At 32.6% G+C, this 21,649-nt stretch overlaps 1 protein-coding gene across 1 annotated transcript in view; it reads right to left on the bottom strand.

Moving 5' to 3' along the window:
- Positions 1-16,213, bottom strand: part of LOC145693524 (protein takeout-like) — a 53,559-nt gene extending 37,346 nt beyond the window's left edge. Inside the window, exon 1 of the mRNA XM_081769591.1 lies at positions 15,799-16,213. Coding sequence (XP_081625717.1) covers positions 15,799-15,868 — 70 coding nt within the window. The 5' untranslated portion in view covers positions 15,869-16,213. The remainder of the gene's footprint in view (positions 1-15,798) is intronic.
- Between the last annotated feature and the right edge of the window lie 5,436 nt (positions 16,214-21,649).

The following is a 21,649-nucleotide window of genomic DNA, read 5'->3' on the forward strand; positions in this document are numbered from 1 at the left end:
GCACAATAATTTACTACTTTGGCAAAATGGAAGAATCTTAGTGAACAAAAATGTAATTTTGTTTTTTAATTCAAACACTAAGTTCATAGTAGCGACAAAATTCTTCAATGCAGTTTTGATCTGTAGAGTATTACTCATTAGAGTATCGCACAAATAGTCACAACAAATTAATATAACTAGAACAATTATATTTTAATTGATATTTTTGTTTTATTTAAAACGATATTTTTTGTTGGTGTTTACAAGATTTCCACAAATATTTAGATCCGGATTTTAAAAGACAGTCCCTTATTTTATGATTTTGTTCTGTGGAGCTTTGATACGGGACAGCAAAAGTCCCGTATTTTGCCCAAATGACAAATTTACCTAAGACAACGACTTTAAAAGCCCGCAATTTTTAATGAGTCGTCATGAATGTGGGCAGTAAATGGCAAATGCTATTTCAGAAATGCTCTGAGTTGCCAATTTTATTTAAGCTCGCCTCCTTGTTCCTAAACATCCCACCGTCAAATTCATTTGTGGAAAGAGTTCTCTCACATATGAATTTGAAACGGACTGATACAAGAAATAGGTGTTCTGCCCAGTTGATGAAAGTTGAACTTATTATAGCAGCAATCAACTCTTCGATTTTAAGCTGGAATGAGTTTTTCGACTTCCTCAAGAAAAATCCAAACTTGAAAATGATTATAAGTGCAGTTCAATCAAATGTGAAGTTTTTGAACAAAGTTTAAGTAACCTAAATCCAATGTTTTAAGAGTAAGATTAACTTAATTTTTCTTATGATAGCTGTTTGTATTAGTTCATACTTTTGTATTTCTTTCAGTCTAAAATAATTATTCCTTTTAGTTGATGCCTTTTTTTTTTAACCGGTAGATGATTTTTATCAAAACTCTTTCTTCTCTTAATACTTATTGAAACTCGTCAACCTGTCCTTTATTTTGACTATTTTTATTTGGCAACCCTGATTGTGGTCCAGACACATCTTCAGTGGCCCAGGAAAAATTGGTTAAATTATGTGTTGGTAATATTTGTGTTTAAGCGTGACTAACGAAATACCAAGAAACAATAACTAATATTTGTAACGATATCATGAAGGGTGGTGCAGTGCAGGCTTACGATGACTCGGACTCATTATATTCGCTGCTCTTCCGTTCACTAATCTGATTGGACTCGTGCTTACTGAGGGTTCAGGTTTCTTATCCTCAGTGGGGCTTCCGTTCACTCGTGGTTGCGTTCACTTATTAGATTGAGGCTCGAGCCAGGGACGTAATTTAGGAAGGGAAGTGGTGCTATAGCCTCCTGAGTTTGAAAAATGATTTCTAATAAACTATATACTAGAATACTAATAGAAAACATGAAATTCTTATGTTGGTGGATAATCTTGTTCCCACCCTTCCGGCAAAACCTGAAATGATGCTACTGGCTCGAGCTCGCTCTAACTCGGGTTCTAGGTCACTACAAACTTATGGTCTCTTGCTTACATTTTCCCGTGCTAAATTATTAAACTGTAGCTCATGAGCCGGGTCGCCGTATACTCATCTAATATATATATATTTTAATAGTTCATAGTATATTACTTGAAATCAAGGGTGTCATGGGGTATAGAAGTGATTAAGAGTAGAATTTAGATTTCTGGGCTTTCGGCATCTATGGTCATGTTAAGGGTCTTCACTACAGCGAAATTAAACTACCGCTAATTTTAGAGTTTTTCTGTAATATCTTCAAAACAAATACAAATATTCGAAAAGCAGAAACGTAGTGAACTAGACAATACGATTTTGCATGTGATACCTTCACCACAATTCACCTATCTGCTTTTGGCATGCCGCTATTTACAGAACGCGCAAAAAATACTAAAACTAGCTACCGTTGCAAATCGTAGGAAGATAGATGAGTTGTGATAACAGTATCACATGTAAAATCGTATTGTCTAGTTCACTACGTTTCTACTTTTCGAATATTTTTATTTGTTTTGAAGATATTACACAAAAACTCTAAAATTAGCGGTAGTTTAATTTCGCTCTAGTGAAGACCCTTAATCGGTTATGTATGAGAGATGACGTCACTCGGTGATCACACTATCCGAGGAAAGGGGAGGAAGAAAGGATTGGGAAAAGAAGGAAGCGGTCTGAGACATGTTTGTTAGGTACCATCCCGGCATTTGCCTGATGTGAATGAGGAAAACCCAGGAAAACCTAATTCTCAGGATGGCTGGCCTGAGAAAGCTTTTTACACTTTTTCGACCGAGTGTCCCTACCAGAAATCGAACCCCGAACCACTTTCACCAAATATGAGAGCGTTAGTGACAGGGTTATAAAAGTGGGTACTCTAAATTTAGTTTTCTTAATTCCAGAGGCGATTCTAAAGCACTAAGGGGAGACCATATTGTTTATTTACATGCTACACCTGTATCTCCAAAAAGTATTGAGGAAAATTCAAGAACTTTTTGGGGGAAATATCAGCTAACACGTCTGGATAAAAGACTAGGTACACCTACCAAAAATTCTAGCAACACATCACTGAGTATGCATCAGCGCATCTTTTGAATACAATATACTATTGTCAAGGTTTTTCGTTACGAAAAGTATTGCACACTTTTGTGCGCTCAGCATGTTTAGTTGAGTTCATTCAAAAGAAAATTCTTGTAATTAACAAGCAACTTCTACGAAATATTATTACTTTCTAAAAAAAAAAAAAAGAAAAAAAAGAAAAAAAAGAAAAAGAAACGAGCTGGCTAGTATCTAAAATATTTCTTAATTGAGATGAAGTCATAAAAAAAAGAAAAAGAAAAGAAAAGAAAGAAATAGCACAATAACACAGATTTGTGTAGATGAAGTCATTACTACTTTTTTTAAAGAAAAAAGAAAGATAGATGATTACTCATTCAAGGTTTATTTGCATAACAAATACACGTTGAGACTCAACATACACACAACACCGTTATGTCACTTTCTCTGTTAGTGTCGAGGGAAGACTTTTTTGTTATTATTATCTCATGCAATCACTGAGTCAATGACTTTATCACGTGTAGAGACATGTGAAAAGGAGATAAAACGTGCAAAGAGCCCCTGGTTGGTATGCGTACTTTACCTTTCTCATATGACCTTGAAAGGAATCTCGTGGTTATGTGATTCAAGTGAGTGTGAGTGCAAATAGATTGAAAAGCACGTGTTTCATTATATTAATTTTAGTCTATATAGAGAAGACGAATGTTCACTATAATACAGTCAAATTTGAAAGAAAGGCGATTAAAACTTTGTATAAGGTGTTCACTACAGCATAGCCAAAGCTATGGGGGGCATAGAGGGCATTGCCCCCCAACTTTTTGACAACGAATAAAAATGCCATCTATAAGATCTTTTAATTTTCATTTGTATTTACAGTGCCCCCAGCAGATAAAAGGTCTGCCCCCCCACGAGACAATTCCTTTCTCCGTCCATATCCACGAGACGAGACAATATACAAGGATTCTCGTCTCGTTAATTTTGCAGAAATCTCGTCTCGCCTTGATTCTCGAAAAATTCTTTCTCGTCTCATCAGAGGCGGAACTAGCCAGGGGGCATAGGATCCCCAATTTTTTGAGTGACAAAAATAATTTAAGCTACTATTTATATATATTTTTCGACGTTTATTATAATCTCATGATATACCTATCATAAACTGGGTTATGGCTGGCCCCCTTCAGTTTTTATTTTCTAGACCCGCCCTTGCATCTCACTCCGATTCTCGGAAAGTATTTCTCATTTTTGCTCGTTTTATAAATTTATGGACAAAAACCCCTATTTTCTTCTTAATTTAATTTAGAAGTTATTAGAATCCTTTCGCATCACGAGAGGTCCAAGAAGGGTATGCTGTAGCAACATTTAAACCATATTTGTAATTGGAGTATATTGTGACGAGAATTGAATATATCCAGACTTGAATATCTTTAAATGTTTCGTAAACGCTCAATATTATGTTCGTACAATCTCGTTATCCATTTATAGGAATTATATTATGAATCATGTAACAAAATAAAAACAGTATCTTGTTCATTATATATAGCTTTGGAAATATTTGATAATATCAGAGAAAGACGTAACATATATGATGAAGGTCATAACATATATGAAATATAATTAATTGTGCTATGGTCAGTATTAATAAAAGTGTTTGAGGTCTAATATTTGGGTGAAGTAGTGTTGTAAAGAGATTGTAGAAATTTCTCGTATCGGAAAAGAGACTAAAATTGTCATGTGTTTCGTCTAGTGTAAAAAGTACGAGAATCGAGGCAGACGAGGAATCTCATGGGCAACAGAAATACTGCACATGGCCATCGATCTTGGAGTCTGAGGAAGAGATATCCTAACTTCGGAACCTGGTTCTAGGGCTCAATGAGGGCAGAGCTCAATAACTGAAGGCGGACACTGTAAGTTGATGGAGAGCTCGAGTCTCAATATGATAAGTTGGGGTAACCACGTGCGAGTGGAAGTCGCATTGAGAATAGGAAACCTAAATCCTTAGCGATCGCGACCCCAATGATGTGAAGGAACGCGAGCCTTGCTGCGAATAACGAGCCTAAGTTCGAACTAGAGCAACCCTGAACTATCCTGAACTTGATTGAGATCTGTGATCGACTGAGGATTGTAATCCTGAGCTCGAGTTACCCACAACTACAAAACTGCCATCTTTGAGACAAAGTGGTCCAGGTTCCCCGAAGTTTGGAATTGAAATAAACTTTAAAATGTCTAACAATTCAATATAAACTGTTCTGACGTTATCTGTTGTTCAAAAAATCTATTCACTTGATTCAATTTAAATTATTGTTCGGAAAATTTATTAATTGATTTAGTTTAATTTAATTCAAATTATTCTCAATTATCGAGAAAAATTGTTCACTTGTAATTTATTCTGAAACTACATACATTAATTAAATTTATGTCACATTTATTATACGGTATCAGATTATTATAAGATTAAAGTATTATTATTCAGTATAAGATTTAAAACTAGCTAGTTTCACCCTCGTAGTGGTCATAAAAAAAACAGAGAAATTTTGACAAGTATTTAATCCTTGAATTTCCTTTATGGACTTCTTATACTAACTCAAAAGAATAGTCTATAAGTTAAACATTATATAGCAAAAATTGTGTTTCTTTTAATATTCAACATTATGCTTATTATGGTGCATTGATGCAAGTAAATAAATTTATTCACACGAATCATTTCAAATTATTCTGTATTTATCTACTGTTAAGATAACTTATTTATTTAACTTAAAATGAAATTTGACCACAACAATCATTTATTTTCACTAATCTGTATTACAGTATTGGGAATATATATATATATTTGTGACGAAAGAAACGATATATTGCGCAAGCCGTAACGAAAATTAGTAATAAGAAAAGTTTACTTCCGTCAAAGTTTAGTTTCGCATAAGTGAAATGAATAAGTTCCAAATATAGAATAAGCAGTAATATTCATACAAGTCAACTTAAGCTATTCCAACTTTATCTATTATTGGGTATTTACTTGATTCAATATTAGTTATTCTGAATTATTTTAATATCGAAAAAAGTTATTTAGCGTGATTGAATATAAATTATCTTGGATGACTAATTTTAAAGAAGTATTATTCCCTAGATTCTATTTGAATTTTTCTCAGTTATTAAGAAAAGGTATTCACTTGATTCCATTGAATTTAAATTATCTTGGATGACTAATTTTGAAGAAGTATTATTCCCTAGATTCTATTTGAATTTTTCTCAGTTATTAAGAAAAGGCATTCACTTGATTCCATTGAATTTAAATTATCTTGGATGACTAATTTTGAAGAAGTATTATTCCCTAGATTCTATTTGAATTTTCCTCAGTTATTAAGAAAAGGTATTCACTTGATTCCATTAAATTAAATTATCTTGGATGACTAATTTTGAAGAAGTATTATTCCCTAGATTCTATTTGAATTTTTCCCAATTATTAAGAAAAGGTATTCACTTGATTCCAATTAAATTACTCTAAATTTATCTATTATTTTAAAACGTTATTAGATGGATTTAATTTTTAAGTAATCTGATTTGATCCAACACTGATAAAATTTTATTTCCTCAATTCAATGTAAACTATTACGAATCTACATAATGTTAAATATATTCATTTCCTTCATTCAATTTAAGTCATTCTGAATTTATCTATTGTTGACAGAATTTATTGGATTAACTTAATTTTAAAAATTTAAATTGATCAATTTAAGAGAAAATATTTATTACACTAATGTAAGTCTTTCCGAACTTAGTGTTGACAAACATTTATTCAGTTGATAGAATTTAAGTTATTCTGAATTTATTTATTATCTAGAATTCAATTTAATTTCCTCAAATTGACTAATTTTAAAGAAATGTTTTCCGCTAAATTTAATTTCAATGATTTTTAACTAGTGAGAAAAAAATATTAACTTTATTCAATTTTACTTGCTCTGAAATTACCTGTCATTAAAAAAGTTCTTTTATGGATTTAATTTAAATATTTTATAATGATCCATTGTTGAGAAAGTTTATTCACTTGATTCAATTTAAGTCATTCTTAAATTTATATACCGTTGAAAAATTTTTTACATTTAACTTAATTTTTGAAAACAAGAATTGATCAATTGATGAAACTTCAATTATTACATAATTTAACTTTTTCAAATGTTATATATTGTTGAGAAAATTGGGTAAAACGTTTCCATTTATGTTATTCTGAACGTATTTATGATCGAAATAAGTTAACTTGATTCAGTTCAAATTATTCTAAAAGACTACTTATGAAGGAATGTTATTCTCTAGATCCATATTAATTGATCTTTAATTGTTGAGAAAATGTATTTGCTTGATTCATTTTTCAAAATTTCTTCACTTGATTCAATGTATTTTTTTCTGAGTTAGACTTATTTAAAGGTTATTCACTGAATCTAGTATAAATAATTTGGATTGATCTATTGCTCGAATACTTACTCAACCAACTCAGTTTAAATAATTATGAATTTATCTATTTTAAAAAGTTAATCATTTCGTTTATTTTAAATTTTAAGTGCTTATCTTTTATCGAGAGAGTTTCTTAATTTTATTCAGTTTAGTTCTTCTGAATTCATCTGTTGTTCAGAAAACTTATTCGCTTAACTTAATTTTATTATTTTTTTACTTAATTCGTTGATAAAAAAAAACACTCATTAAACTCAAATTATTCAGAAAAGTTATCAATTGTAGAAAAAATTTATTCAACTGACTCAAGTAATATTACTCTGAATTTACTTATAATCTTGGAAAGTTATTCGCTTCATTCAAGTTACATTATACTATTGACTAATTATAAAGAAACATTATCTAGATTTAATTTTGGAGCCGGGTGGTTCAGTGATAAAGCATTCACCTCTGGTGCGTGGGGTCCCTGATTCGATCCAAGCCCCATGTTTGCATTGTGATGGACAAAGACTGTATCTTTCCTCGTAGTTCTCCCGTTTCCTCCCACTTCCTTTATTCCACCATTATCATCCATCCCACTATCACTGTTTCCCTTAGCCTTGGTGCATAATCAGGGGCGTTAAACTAAAAAAAATGATTAGTAATTATTGAGAAAAGGTATTTGCCTTGTTAAATATAATTTTTTCTCTCATTAAAAATGTTTTTGCTGGATATAATTTACCTGTAAATGATCTGTATTTATTCGTTGTCGAGAAAATTTACTTATTGAACTCAATTTAAATTAGTACGAATTTACTGTATTTGTTGAGAACTTTCATTCAGTTGATTAATTTTAAATTATTATATGTATTGTTGAGAACATTTGATGCACTTGGTTCAGTTTATACAACTCTGAATTCATCTATTGTTAGAATTCACTTTTCTTAATTTTAAAAATATGATTTGCTCCGTTAATGATGAAACATTCATTACACTCAATTTGTGTTATTCTGAAGTTATCTATTGTTAAGAAAATTCATTCAATTGATTCAACTCAAATTAATTTGAATTGATCTGATATGTTGAAAAGATATTCATTTAATCCAATTTCAATTATCCTAATTGACTAATTGCGAAGAAATATTATTCTCTAAATTCAGTGTAAATGATCCTTCATTGTTGAAGAAAAGGAATCCACTTGTTTCGTTATAAATTATTATGGACTTATCTATTATTTAAAAAAATGTTATTCGTTGTTTTTTAAAATAAATTAGAAATCTATTGCTGAGAACATTTTACGCATTCAACGCAACTTAAATTGTTAAAAATTTATCTATGGTTGAAAAATGTTCATTCACTTGATACAATTTGAATTATCCTGTATTAATCTATTATTTAGAAAGATTATTCACTGGGTCTAGTTTAAATAATCTGAACTGATCCATGACTGAAAAATCTTACATACTCAACGGAACTTAAATTATTCCAAATTTATCTATTATTGAGAAAGTTTATTTACCCGTTTCAATTTAAATTTTTCTAAAATTAACATGATTTTAAGAAAAAGTGTTCATTTTCGAGTTAATTTTCAGACACGGAATTGATTCATGAAAAAAAAATATTCGATCGATTCAATTTAATTTATTTTGAAGTTAATTATTGTTGAGTTTAATGTTTGCTAAGAACTGGAAACTTCGTTTTTCGAAATTTAGATTTTATTTGTCATTCAAGATGGAGACATTACGAAACTCATTAACTTCATTAGATTTGAATCATTTTGAATTTATTCAAGAAAAATATTTAGTTTGATTTCGTTTACCAGTACCGGTATGTGACATAAATCAATATCTTAAAGAAAAGTTGTTTATTAGATTCAATTTAAGTATTGCTAAATTGATCTATTGATGAGAAAAGTTAGCTCGAGTTAACTTTAATTATCTTTAATGACTGAGAAGATTTATTCACTTTAATTAAATTTAAATGTTAAATTCAATTTAAATGTAGTTTGATGTTCAATACCTTGTTGAAGCACTGAAGTTTCTACGAGTAAACATATTGCCTCATGAATGATGGGCTTGCATGCTACTTCCACTGACGAATGACAATATTGGAACGAAAGGCATTATGCATTATCAAGCCATTCTATGTAACAGGTTTGTAGGCAGTTCTGACCTTGACATTTGGTACTATCGGAGACAAGAAGTACACGAGACAGCGGAGAGAATGGTCTCTGTTAAACAAGTGAAAAAGTAGGCCACCATTAAGTGTTTAAGAATTATTCTATTTATTTTTTCACTGAGCACGCGTAACTCTAGCAGTTCTCACACCAACTAATCAAAGAGAAAATTCCACTTCCTCTGCCAGGGTCAGCAAATTGAGTTTGTGTACTTTATCTATGACAAATAATTTTTTTTTCTTTCTTTCATTCACCTGATACCAGTATGGATATCATGTTAAAAAGTCAAGGTTGTAACGGGGAAGGAGACATTTGTTTCCCTTTTTTAACCTGAAATTGGTAGCAGGTTTTTACGTAATATGTCAGCCATTTTGTACTTGATTGGATTAAATCCCTAAAGGAAGTGAGTGGGAAGGAAAGGCATTGTTTACATGTATATGTATAAAGTAAAATTGGGTTAATCATATGGATACTTCGATCACAACAGTATAAATTTATAACTTTATCAATCAATACGAAACGTAGGTATTCAGAAACGGGGGAAATAATAATAGAGCCTGGCAACATTTCGAAATCTAAAAGCTTAACACCATTTTGTTTTCATCTATGTAGCCTGTACAATTCGAAATAGCTGTACAGTTTAGAGCTTATTTTAACGCTGTTATAGGTACATTCATTGCCCTGTAAAATTAATACTACAAATCGAAATACTACCTTAATATGAAACTTAATATACTAAGCCGTAACAAGAAACATAAATTTACAGATCTAAAGTTTTATGGTCAAGTGGTCTTGGAACCCAGATTAATTCATTGCTAAACGCATATATGCTTAGATTAAACTGTAGGTTATGACTCATAATTACAATATCAGTGTTTTAAAGATATTTTAAATATTACAAACAAACAAACAAAAGTTCTAAAGAACAGTGAAAACTATAGGTAATTGTAACTAGGTGATGAAATGCCTAGTTTCGATCAGCAGTCAGGTAATTTCTTTTACATTACAGCTTGTTGAATCTAATATTACTTTATGTACAGCAGTTGAATACTATTTTATGTAACTTATGAACACCAGCGTAAGTCCCTGGACACCTGCAGTTATTCAGTTATCATATTATAACAATAACAGTAGTTGATTCACGTAAACAAAACGTTATATTGTTACGTCATAAGAAGTGATTTTGTAAAGGAATTAAATCTTGTTACATTTGTATAATTAAGTAAGTTTACAATGAATATAAAATCATCCTAAACGTCTGTTTGTACTTCAGAAGTGATGGTTACATGTAGAATCGCAGCCAGAAAATTTTCTAAGGGGGTTCCAAAGTATAAAGATTGGAAGGGTTTTAAACAAGGAGGACTCCCGTGAGTGCATACCTGATGCAGACAGAACATACGTTAAAAAATAATTGCGACGGTTTTCGGGGAGGTTCGAATCCAGTGAACTCCCGTGGATGCACCCCTGAATACGTGACCACAATTACCAAGATATGATTGAACTCCCTCGTGGGATATGACTAGCGTACGCGTTTTCGGCGCAGAAGACCAGAGTTCGATTTGCAGCAGGAGCTAATGTGGTTTGGATTCCATGTTAAGGTGTAGGATCATGTATCATATAGCCTTGCTGCTGAAAGTGACGCTAAGCTCCAAACTCAAATCAACTCAATCAAGATGTGATTGAATTATTTTTGCAGTGTTTTTCCAATACTGTATTTCCATGTTAACAAGCAATCCGGAACTTGAATAGAAGAACGTGTTGTTACTGAATTTGATAAATTATCATCCAATAGCTTTAGTGATGTAACAGGTTCTTCTGTGATTAGAATATATAATTTGTGTGTGGAAGAAGATGGAGGACATTTTGAATACTTAAATTACGTATTCCAATTTCTTAACCTAACTTAAAGTTATATTCAGTTATATACATTTTTAACAACTATGTATATTAATTTTGTATAATACATTAGTTGATATATATATATATATATATATATATATATATATATATATATGAAAACGACTATGTTTGTGATTGTGTTTTCGTAACTCTTGAACCACCGATCAATCTCGATCAAATTTTCAACATAGATTAAGTTTGCACCTGAGATGGATTTTATCATTTCACTTTGACGGTGCAACTTTGGGGAGGGAGAGGGGTATATATATATATATATATATATATATATATATATATATATATATATATATATATATATATATATATATATATATATATATATATATATATATATATATAAGAATATATATAAGAGATGGAAAATGACCGATATTATAGTCCGCGACGCCCGAATTGGCGTGTGGCGTCAGCCAAAAAACTCGCAGTGCGCTATTATTAAACTTTCAGGGAGGAATCTAATCATTCACAGTTGTCCACAAATATGAACAAAATCAATTATGAAACATTAGATTCTTCCCTGAAGAATTAGTAACAGCACACTGCGAGCTTATTGGCTGATGCCACATGCCAATTGGGGTGACGCAGACTATAGTGCCGAATCAATAGTTTTCGGGGTCGCTAAGATGAACAGTGACACTTGCGATGTCGTTTAAATCCGAATTCACCCACTTATGTCCAAAATGAAACGTATTCTTCCCGTGCAAAGAAAGGCTATTCTTCTAGTAAAGTATAGATAATAATAATATATACAGGATGTCTCAAAAGTCCCCCTGACATAGGGTAACTGTTATTATTAGAGTTGCAACAGAATGTAATAGTGGAAACCGTCTCCAAATATGACGTTTTCAATCAAAAGTAAAGATTTTTTTTTTAAATCGGACGAGCCATTTGGGCTGTACACTCTTTATGCGCTCAATGTTAAATGAAAATTCAACGTTACCATTTACCTGGGCCCATAACATAAGAAAATGAAGTTACTCTCTTTTACGCTAACATGTCGATGGTTATTCCCTATTTCAAACAGTAACTTCATTTACTTATGTTGTGGGTCCAGGTAAATTGCAACATTGCATTTTCATTTAACTTTGGGCACATAAAGAGCGTACAGCCCAAACGGCTCGTCCGATTAAAAAGAAATCATTGACTTTAGATAGAAAACGTCATATTTGGAGACGGTTTTCCCCTCTTATATTTTGTTGTAAATCTGATAACAGAGTTACCCTATGTCAGGGGACTTTTGAGTTATCCTATATATTATAATTATAACTTGAGTAAACTAAGAAATAAATAATTGAAAACTTTTAATTCTGCTTTTGAGATATTATTTTTACTCCTAGTCTCAAACTTACAAGAATTATTTTGCTAATATCAAAAGATTGAACTATTAAAGAAGTTCAATTAAATTAAATTAAGTCAAATATGTAGCTTTATATCCCACAATTATATCCTATAGCAGAGCTGGCCAACCATTTTAGGTTTAAGGGCTAATTTTCATGTTAGAAATTCCTGGCGGTCTAACTACCTGTTTACTAGCCCGATACAGGGAATCATATGACAATAGCAGTGATCAATGCAATCAAATATGATAGACCACTGCAGGCTAGCTTTCATGATTTGTCGACCAACTAATAGAACGCGGCCCACTCGTAAGCCACGGATATCCTATAGGCTAAAAGAGATTGATGATTGACGAAAATGAGGATGATAGAGTTTATAGAATAAAAACATGGAAGGTCACGGGAGAATCGCGAGGAAACCAGCGGACAAGACATTATCCTCTACAAACTCACATGGCTTGGAGTCCAACCAGGAACCTCACGCACCAGAACCAGCAATAGAGCTGAGGGCTCTAACGTTCGGACACCATATCTCTTTGGTTGCATTATTATTATTATTATTATTATTATTATTATTATTATTATTATTATTATTATTATTATTATTATTATTATTACTATAGCTTTTAAAGTTCAATGTCTCTTTTTTAAGCACCGAAGCTAAATGATACATGAACTTACAGTTTAAAGGGGAATCCTAACAATTCTAGTGCGTTCAATGTTTTTCCCTGAGAGAATCGAATGCGATACCCGTTGCTTAAAGTTTAAACGCGTCAGCAACTAGACCAAGGAAGAAGGCAAGGAGGTGATAAGAAATGATTGATAGTTAATGCCATGAATAACTATTGAAAGAACAATACATAAGACGAATGACTTGAGTGGAATTTGAACCCGCGACAAACAGATCCTACAAGCCGATCTCTAGTCTTTCCTGATTACCATTGCTTCCGTTTCCAAAACCACCGAATTGGCTTAACGATATCATTATTCTTTACATATCTAAATATTCGCTTCTCTGTAAACCTGACAGTTAGATGATTTTTTTCTGTTTTTGAAAACAAAAGTTCGCTGGAACAATTCACACACCATGCAAAAAACAAACTCTGCTAAATATCTTATTGCCCTGCTTGATGAGTGAATTTGTAACAATTAATATATTTAATTTATTCATTATATAACTACATTCTTTAATGAATTATGGTTACAATAGAGCCTAGAGGTAATTTAATGTATTACTGTTAGTTAAGTCCTCTTCATTAGTACTTTGAATTAACAAACAAACCAATTCTTTTTAAAGGTTCTGCTTTCCTTCGAGTTCTTCCCCTTTCCAACTTTTTTCCTTTTCATACGACTTTTATCTTACAAAATTTAGTTCATATTTCATGAAGTATTGTATAATTTAATATGAATATCTAGTTCAAATTAATTATGTATTAGAAGTATTTATTCTTTAAGTTGTTTACATAAGGTATGCACCAAAAAAACTGTTTATGTTTCATTAGAAAATTCATGAAATTCCTACTACGTTTCGCTTAAAGAAAAGAATGAACTACATTTTCATAGTTTTGTAATCTGATATGCACATGAGGAATGTTTCTGAGATTCGTAAAAGCATTATCCTTCAGCAACAGAAAATTTATTACGAAACGAAGTTTTCGTATAACACATGAAGTACTTAAATTTTGATAATTCACGATGTGTCAAGAATTAAAGCATTCGAAATGGTTCATGAATTTATTTGTAAACTAGTTGAATATACCCGTGCTTCGAACGGGGGCTGTATTTGGAAGTCAACGCATGTAGGAGTATCACCATTGATCTCAGCGATCGCGAAAACTATGGATTTGACACTAATATCGGTCATTTTGGGTTACTTTTATATGTCTCGGTATGTCACCCCCCTGAGACCCTCCTGATTTGAATTTGACAAAAACGTTTAACTATGGTCTGGAGCGTGGATCAAGGCATTCGTGACTAAAATTTGGTAACTCTCGGTCAATTTGCCTGGTTCCCAAGCCGGTTCCAGTAAACATCCCCACTGAGACCCCCTGGTTCGAAATTTAAAAAATAAAAGCTTCGTCTTGATCTGGGGACTGGACCAAGAAACCCCTGAAAATTTGGTAACTCTCGGTCTCGGTCCACTCGTCTGGTCCCCAGGCCGCACACAGACAGACAGACAGACAGACAGACGAACACACAAACTCTTCATTTTATGTATATTAGAAGATTTGATTATTAGGTACTACTTTGCCAATAACCCAATCTAGCCCAACGTAACCTACTATCTAACCTAGCCCACTATCTAAACCAATAATCTACTATCAAACGTAACTACTGCCTTACCTAATACTAATAAAAGTCCAACTGACGAAAGCAGTATATATATTTTAATATTATATATATATTTGTGTTTCAGTTTCGGCTGTAACACAAATATATAATCTAAAAATATATATACTGCTTTGGTCAGTTGGAGTTTTATTAGTATTCTTGAATTTTCCAAAGCTACAATTAATAATTTTCAATGCTTTACCTAATGTACCTTGCCAATAACCTCTGCCTTGCCAATAACCTAACCTAACCCAATGTAACCTACTATCCAACTTAGCCCACTACCTAACCTAATGTAACTACTATCTAATCTAACTACTACTTTACCTAGCGATATAACCTAAACTAAAATAATCCACTAGATATACGTACCATAAATGCTGGGTATCTTTTTGGTTATTTTCAATATAAATATATTAGTATAATAGGTAGATTCCCTGTTCAGAAATTTTAAATATAATGTTTTCTTATTAACTGGAGAAAGATTCTCTAAATGTTGGTATTCTGTTTCATATTTATACATTAAGGTTTGTTTTGTGGTTATTTTGAATCTATATATAGTTGAGACCTTCTTCTCTCGGAAAGATATAGAAGTAATGTCTCGTCTCAGAAAATGTAAGTTTGTATTGGAAAAACTTTGTTCTATGACGAAAATTTTCTCCCGTGAGAACATCTTGACAACATCCCTATATATATTTGAGTTGTCTGTTAGGCAAGACAGGCCAGAGCTCTTCAAGTACAATATATCCATATATACAAGGTGAACCAAAAGTAAATGATAACATTTATTTTGAGACAACATATATTTTGACATTGTATACTGTATGTAGCCAAAAGGTTGAATTTAAATAAACTTATTTATAAAATTTGATAGAATTTAATACAAAGATCATAGTTATACGTAATGGATATTATTCTTGTAGTATAACAATAATATAAATCCTATTCCATCTACTTCTGGTTCACCCTGCACTTTAAACATGCAGTTGATATTTTGAGTAACTTGAGCTAGTGTGATAACTATAATAGTAATTCGCAAATTTCATGCAGATTTAACATTTTGTTTTCTTCTTATTTGCAAAAACAAGTAAGCAGTTTTAAATATACTCACGTGCTTTCCCTTGCGTTGAGGTTTGCAGTGACATGCAGAAAACTGCAAATGAAGCTATGAGATGATACATATTGTCTCTCTCCTTCTTTTTTTGGCAAATAAAAAACAAAAACTTAGTACAAAATTAATGAATAATATCGAAAGATTATCCTGTCTAAGAAGACAGGAAAAATCCGTTGGTTTGTAGGAACTCTTTCCAGCGTCTGAAATCTGTTTCCGTTCTGCCCGGTGTTTATAAATGACTACAAAAAATGAGCTTTACCATTACGCCATCAGATACACTCACACACACACACATGTATATTATGTGTGTACTATATCCCTTTGGCGTTGGCTGTTTTGAAGGAATTGCTCACTTTACATGCTGACTGACACCCCTTCTCTCTGTGTAGTTCCATATCCACTTTGGGTCAATGGGACACTCACACATTATGCCTCTCCGTCCCGCAAGCACTTTCACTGGAGTTCACAGTTTGCCCCAGGGCACCGGTGGCCACTTGTTAACCACTGGAAGGATATGGAAATAAAAGGTTTGTTACTATTGGTAAGTGTTAACTTCTGTTCTAAAAATGAGTACACAACCTGATTTTTTTTACTTCTTTTTCTTTCTTTTTAGACGCTTTAAGAATGGTCTTCGTTATCTTCTTCATTCACTTCGTCGTTTCACAAAAGATTTGTTTGCAAACATGCTCAGAGTTAGCAGATGCTGTTTCTTTTGTCAAATGAACGTAACTAAACGCTTTCCATTTTGTTTACTATTACTATTATTATTTATTTTTAATGTGTCAGCAGCATCTTTATGTCTCGTGAAGCAAAGTTCCTCTTAAAATTTATTGTACAACTTGAAAACATGCGAAGATACCTTGAGGTTACGTAGTAAAACACGTGCATATATATATATATATATATATATATATATATATATATATATATATATATATATATATATATATATATATATATATATATATGACGAAGTTAAGTCACTATGTCATTTGAGAGAAAAGGTGTTTATTTTCGAAATGGAGAGAGATAATTTTTTAATTATTATTTTAAAATTCATGTGCTTTGGTGGTTATTAAAATTAGTTGTTATCTATATTAATAAAATTGAACGTAATCTTATTACCACCAAACGGTTGAACAAATTAGCATGATATTTTTCTTTTTTTTTCAACATTGTTAGTATTTACCTTTAATTGGGTTTGTAGATCACTTACCTCTGGTGCATAGGGTTCCTGGTTCGATCCCCGCAAAAGTAAGCTTTTGGTGGGCAACATCGTGTATGTGGATTTTGCCGGGACACTCCCGTTTCCTCCCACATTCTCATACCATCAATTTTTCCATTATCAATTCTCTTCCTTAGCTTAAAGGGCATAAGCATGAGACGTTAAACTGAAATATTTCATTTTTATTTCATTTGAACTCGATATTGAGCGTGCCACTTTCATTATTAAATTTCGTGTGTTAAATGGATAGCTGGAATGCAAATTTTATGCCAAAACACAATATTTCAAGTCGCGCCAATAGATTCAAAAATTATTGCATTTCAACATTCTGTTTCTCATTGGAACACGTCACAAAATATATTTCATTCTTTCACCAATATATTTCATTGTTTCACCATACTATTCCAACTTGGAAAGAAATAAACTTAAGAAGAAAACGCAAATATGACGTGTCCAATGACAGAACAGCAGAGAAAAATTAAATTACACTGAAGCGGTTAGAAGATCCGTAAACTTGGCCCGCCAATTATCGCATTCACCAAATTGTGTTAGTTATGCCTTAGTGCCTTCTGCTGTTAAAATTCAGTAATGGTGCTAAACTTCATTAATTGGAGAATCTTCAAAATGGGACCGGCCAACTTCTCGGATTTGTCACTAAACTTCACCAAATTAGCTTAACAGTTAGTGCTCTTTTCTATTGCAAAATTTTCGTTTGTGCTTCTAAATTTCATGAATTAGAGAAACTTCAATATGGGTCCTACCAACTTCACGCATTCTGCCACTCGTCGACTAGTTTCGCCAAATTTGCGTCTTCGATATGGCTACAGTAGTGTTGTTGTCTCTCGGTAGTACTACTAATCTTCAAGAATTATAGTAAATTCAAATTGGCGCCAGCGTAAATTTGGTATGCCACTTGTCGCCAAGTTTTATCTTATAGTTAGTGCTACGTTAATGTTGTTTTCTGGAGCACTAACGGAAATTTTTACTACAGAAAACAGCACTAACCTAGCATTACCAATAAAACAAATTTTGCATGAAGTTTACCAGACCTATTTTGATTTGTTTCTAATTCATGAAGTTTGGCAGTACTAACGAAGCTTTTTACGGCACTAAACAGCACTAACGTAGCACTACCTATGGACAAAGTTGGTAAATTTTAGCGACAAATTTTGGGCTAAATTTACTGACTTGCGGTTATATACAACTAGGAAAATACGGAACAGCAGTTGTGTCGAGCTGGACTGGTCGATTGAAATATGAATCATAACGGGGTTAAAACTTACAAGGAGGCTCATATATATATATATACCTCAATATATTTCTCATAAATCTATTTGTTTCTTTCGTGAAAAGATCGGGCATTCAGATAGTTTTTGTATTGTTAACATCTGATCGTAAAGTATATCACAACAATTAATCATCTTTTTAATCAATATTTTTAACTAGTTGAATATGCCCATGCTTCGCACGGGGACTGTATTGGGAAGTCAACGCCTGTGGAAGTATCACCATTGATCTCAGCGACCGCGAAAACTATGGATTTAATACTAATATCGGTCATTTTGGGCTATATTTTACATGTCTCGGTCCCCCCTCCCCGCTGACTCCCGGCCCGCATACAATTGTAACTAAATTTGCAAATCATCGCTAATGGAAGTGTCACCATTGATTTTAGCGACCGCGAAAACTATGAATTCGACACTAATATCGGTCATTTTCTACTACTTTTACATGTTCCGGAAAACGCCTCCCTGAGACCCCCCTGGTTCGAATTTTGACAAAAACGTTTAACTGTGGTCTGGAGTCTATACCAAGGTATTCGTGATTAAAATTTGATAACTCTCGGTCAATTTGTCTGGTTCCTAAGCCGGTTCCAGTAAACGCCCCCCCTGAGACCCTCTGGTTCGAAATTTGAAAAAAAGGGCTTCGTCTTGATCTGGGGTATGGGCCAAGGTACCCCTGACCAAAATTTTGTAACTTTCGGTCCACTCGTCTGGTCATCAGGCCGCACACAGACAGACAGACAAACACATCAATAAACGTTATTTTATTTATATTAGATAAGTGTTATAGTTTAAGAACTGTGAAGAAAAAGAAGAAAGGCTATATCACTGTACTTGTGCACAGTATTCCGTTTTCTTCCTTCACTTGTCTCCAGTTAAGTGTTACCATATATATGGTCCTAGATTAACTTCTTCATTTGAACGTAACAATTAATTTCAATTTCTTTATTAAAGCACAAAAATGGTAATCTTCCTCATCGCCTTCTTGACTCGGGGTTTCAAGTTTCGCCAATTCATGATTCGCCTAATACCTCCTAGTTACCAAAGTCCATCAAAGCGATGACACAGTTAATTTTCTTATTGGGCGAAAGTTTATTTTTTAAAACTTGGTTTAGCACATATATGTTGGGAGTTCTGCAAATCATGAATAGTTAACATTTCCTTTTGAAACCATTTTTGCGCTCTTATTAAATAGTTCAGTGTGTAGAGGAAAATTCTGATAAACCCAGCAAATTTTAGTAGTCTAATGAAACATGCAGGATAGTTTCCTTTCATCAAGTACGGTAATATCCTGAAAGTCCCCAAACACCTTTCTAGAGCTTCATCCAATATGGCTGAAATATCCAATTTGATCGTCAAAGTCTATAGAGGAATCATGTTTTCCTTGATTTCTTACCTTACAAGGGATATCACCCAATTGCCCGGCTCCGATTTCAATGAAATTTTTCTAGCTCACAGAGGACATATATGTATTATTTGTGATGACAGAAATTTTTGCCATGGTGCATTTTTTCTATTTTTTAAAATAATTTTTAAGAGTTGTGATGTGGTTATTAGAGATTACTGCAGAAGTCCCTTACTAACCTTTGTAACCGGAACGTTAATGAAAGAGCAACCATGTAGATACATATAAGGCCTGGGGAAAGTTGTATGGTAGGTATGACCTTGACGGCAGCCATCTTAAAATTCGCCATTTTCAATTAAGGTCAAGTTTTTTTAAATGGGAATAGGGTAATGTGATACATAATTTCGGGCTAAAATTTAATCAGGAAGTCAATTGCGAATCTAGTTTTGAGATGGAAAAAGTTACAGGCATTTAATTGTTCACTTACTACGTGACAAAGTCCCTTACCTCCGCTTCTAACCCGCGTATTAATGATAATAAGTGGATAAAAGCTTCGGTAATACATATTATGCCTAGAGGAAAGTGATAGGGTAAGGGTATCCTTTACGGCAGGCATCTTGAAATCCGCCATTTTGAATTAAAGTGAATTTTGAAAAATTAAAACGATAGCATGTGACACCTCATTTTAATAGCAAATTTTCCCAAAAAGCCAATGGTATGCTTATTTCTGTTCTATAGTTAACCAGTATGAATTCAGGACTGCTTCTAATGCGCACCAAACGTCCATTATTCGATCTTTCAAATTGGCAAGGCTCCTGATTTTCACCGCATGTTTTAATATTCCAACTGGCACTTTGCAATTGTTGCCATGGCTCATGTTTTCTAAATTTATTCATTTTTTAAGAGTTGCAAATTGTCAGTTCATGAATAGTGTTGGATAAGCATCCAGCAATCTAGTAACCACATCACAACTCTTAAAAATTATTTTTTTTAAAAATAGAAAAAATGCACCATGGCAAAAATTTCTGTCATCACAAATAATACATATATGTCCTCTATGAGCAAGAAAAATTTCATTGAAATCGGAGCCGGACAATTGGGTGATGTCCCTTGTTACGTTCAATCCTCTGGTCTTGGAACTTATAACAAAATATTTTGCAAATAAAATTTCCTTTATTTGATATATAATTCATCTCTGTAGGTCAGGTAGACATAAAGTTACAAATGATAGGGTAAACTTGTATCGCTTAATATGGTACCTGAGTTTCTTTTAAGCGTATTTTTCTGATTTATTTGTGTTTTAAACATATAATATTTGTATAAATAAAAAATATATATAAAGAAAATATGTCAACATCTCATAATTACAACTGATATACACAAAATATGTTACATTTGAGAACAATGGAACATTGTACGGAAGTTTCGGTAAACTTATTTAGCAAAATAGTTCGTATAGAAAACACTATTTAAGCAAAATTAAGTTTTTGGATATAAACAATTTTTAAAGACACCAAAATTTACTCATCCCTGGTACGGTGCACTATTGGAACATAAACGGTATGGTTGGGTTTCGTCACACCCACTGCTGCTTCAGATGAAAAGAGTCGTTGAAGCAATGATTTTTAAGGAGAGCGTTTATGTTTTATAATTTAAAATTCATATAATAAACTCTGCTCCTTATAGAATTCATATAAGAAAGGTACCTATTACAGGGAAAAACTAAAAATAAAAAGAAGGAACTTCAAAAGATTCATAAAAGTAACGTATAACTCGAGGGAAGTTCAACATTAAGATAACGCCAACATGTCACTTTCGTCCTGTTGTTTTTTGATTCCCAAAATGCTATTTCCCTACAATTAATGCATACGCGTATGTATGAATAAAACAACCTCGAACATGAACAGTTGGACTAAGTACATGAGAGTTTTACATTTGCAAATACCAGTTTCAGAAAAGAGTTTGATACTGTTATATGCAAACAGGTAACCGGAA

This window comes from Thermobia domestica, chromosome 8 (assembly GCF_964235325.1).
Source record: "Thermobia domestica chromosome 8, izTheDome1.hap1.1, whole genome shotgun sequence".
In the NCBI taxonomy this organism is placed as follows: domain Eukaryota; kingdom Metazoa; phylum Arthropoda; class Insecta; order Zygentoma; family Lepismatidae; genus Thermobia; species Thermobia domestica.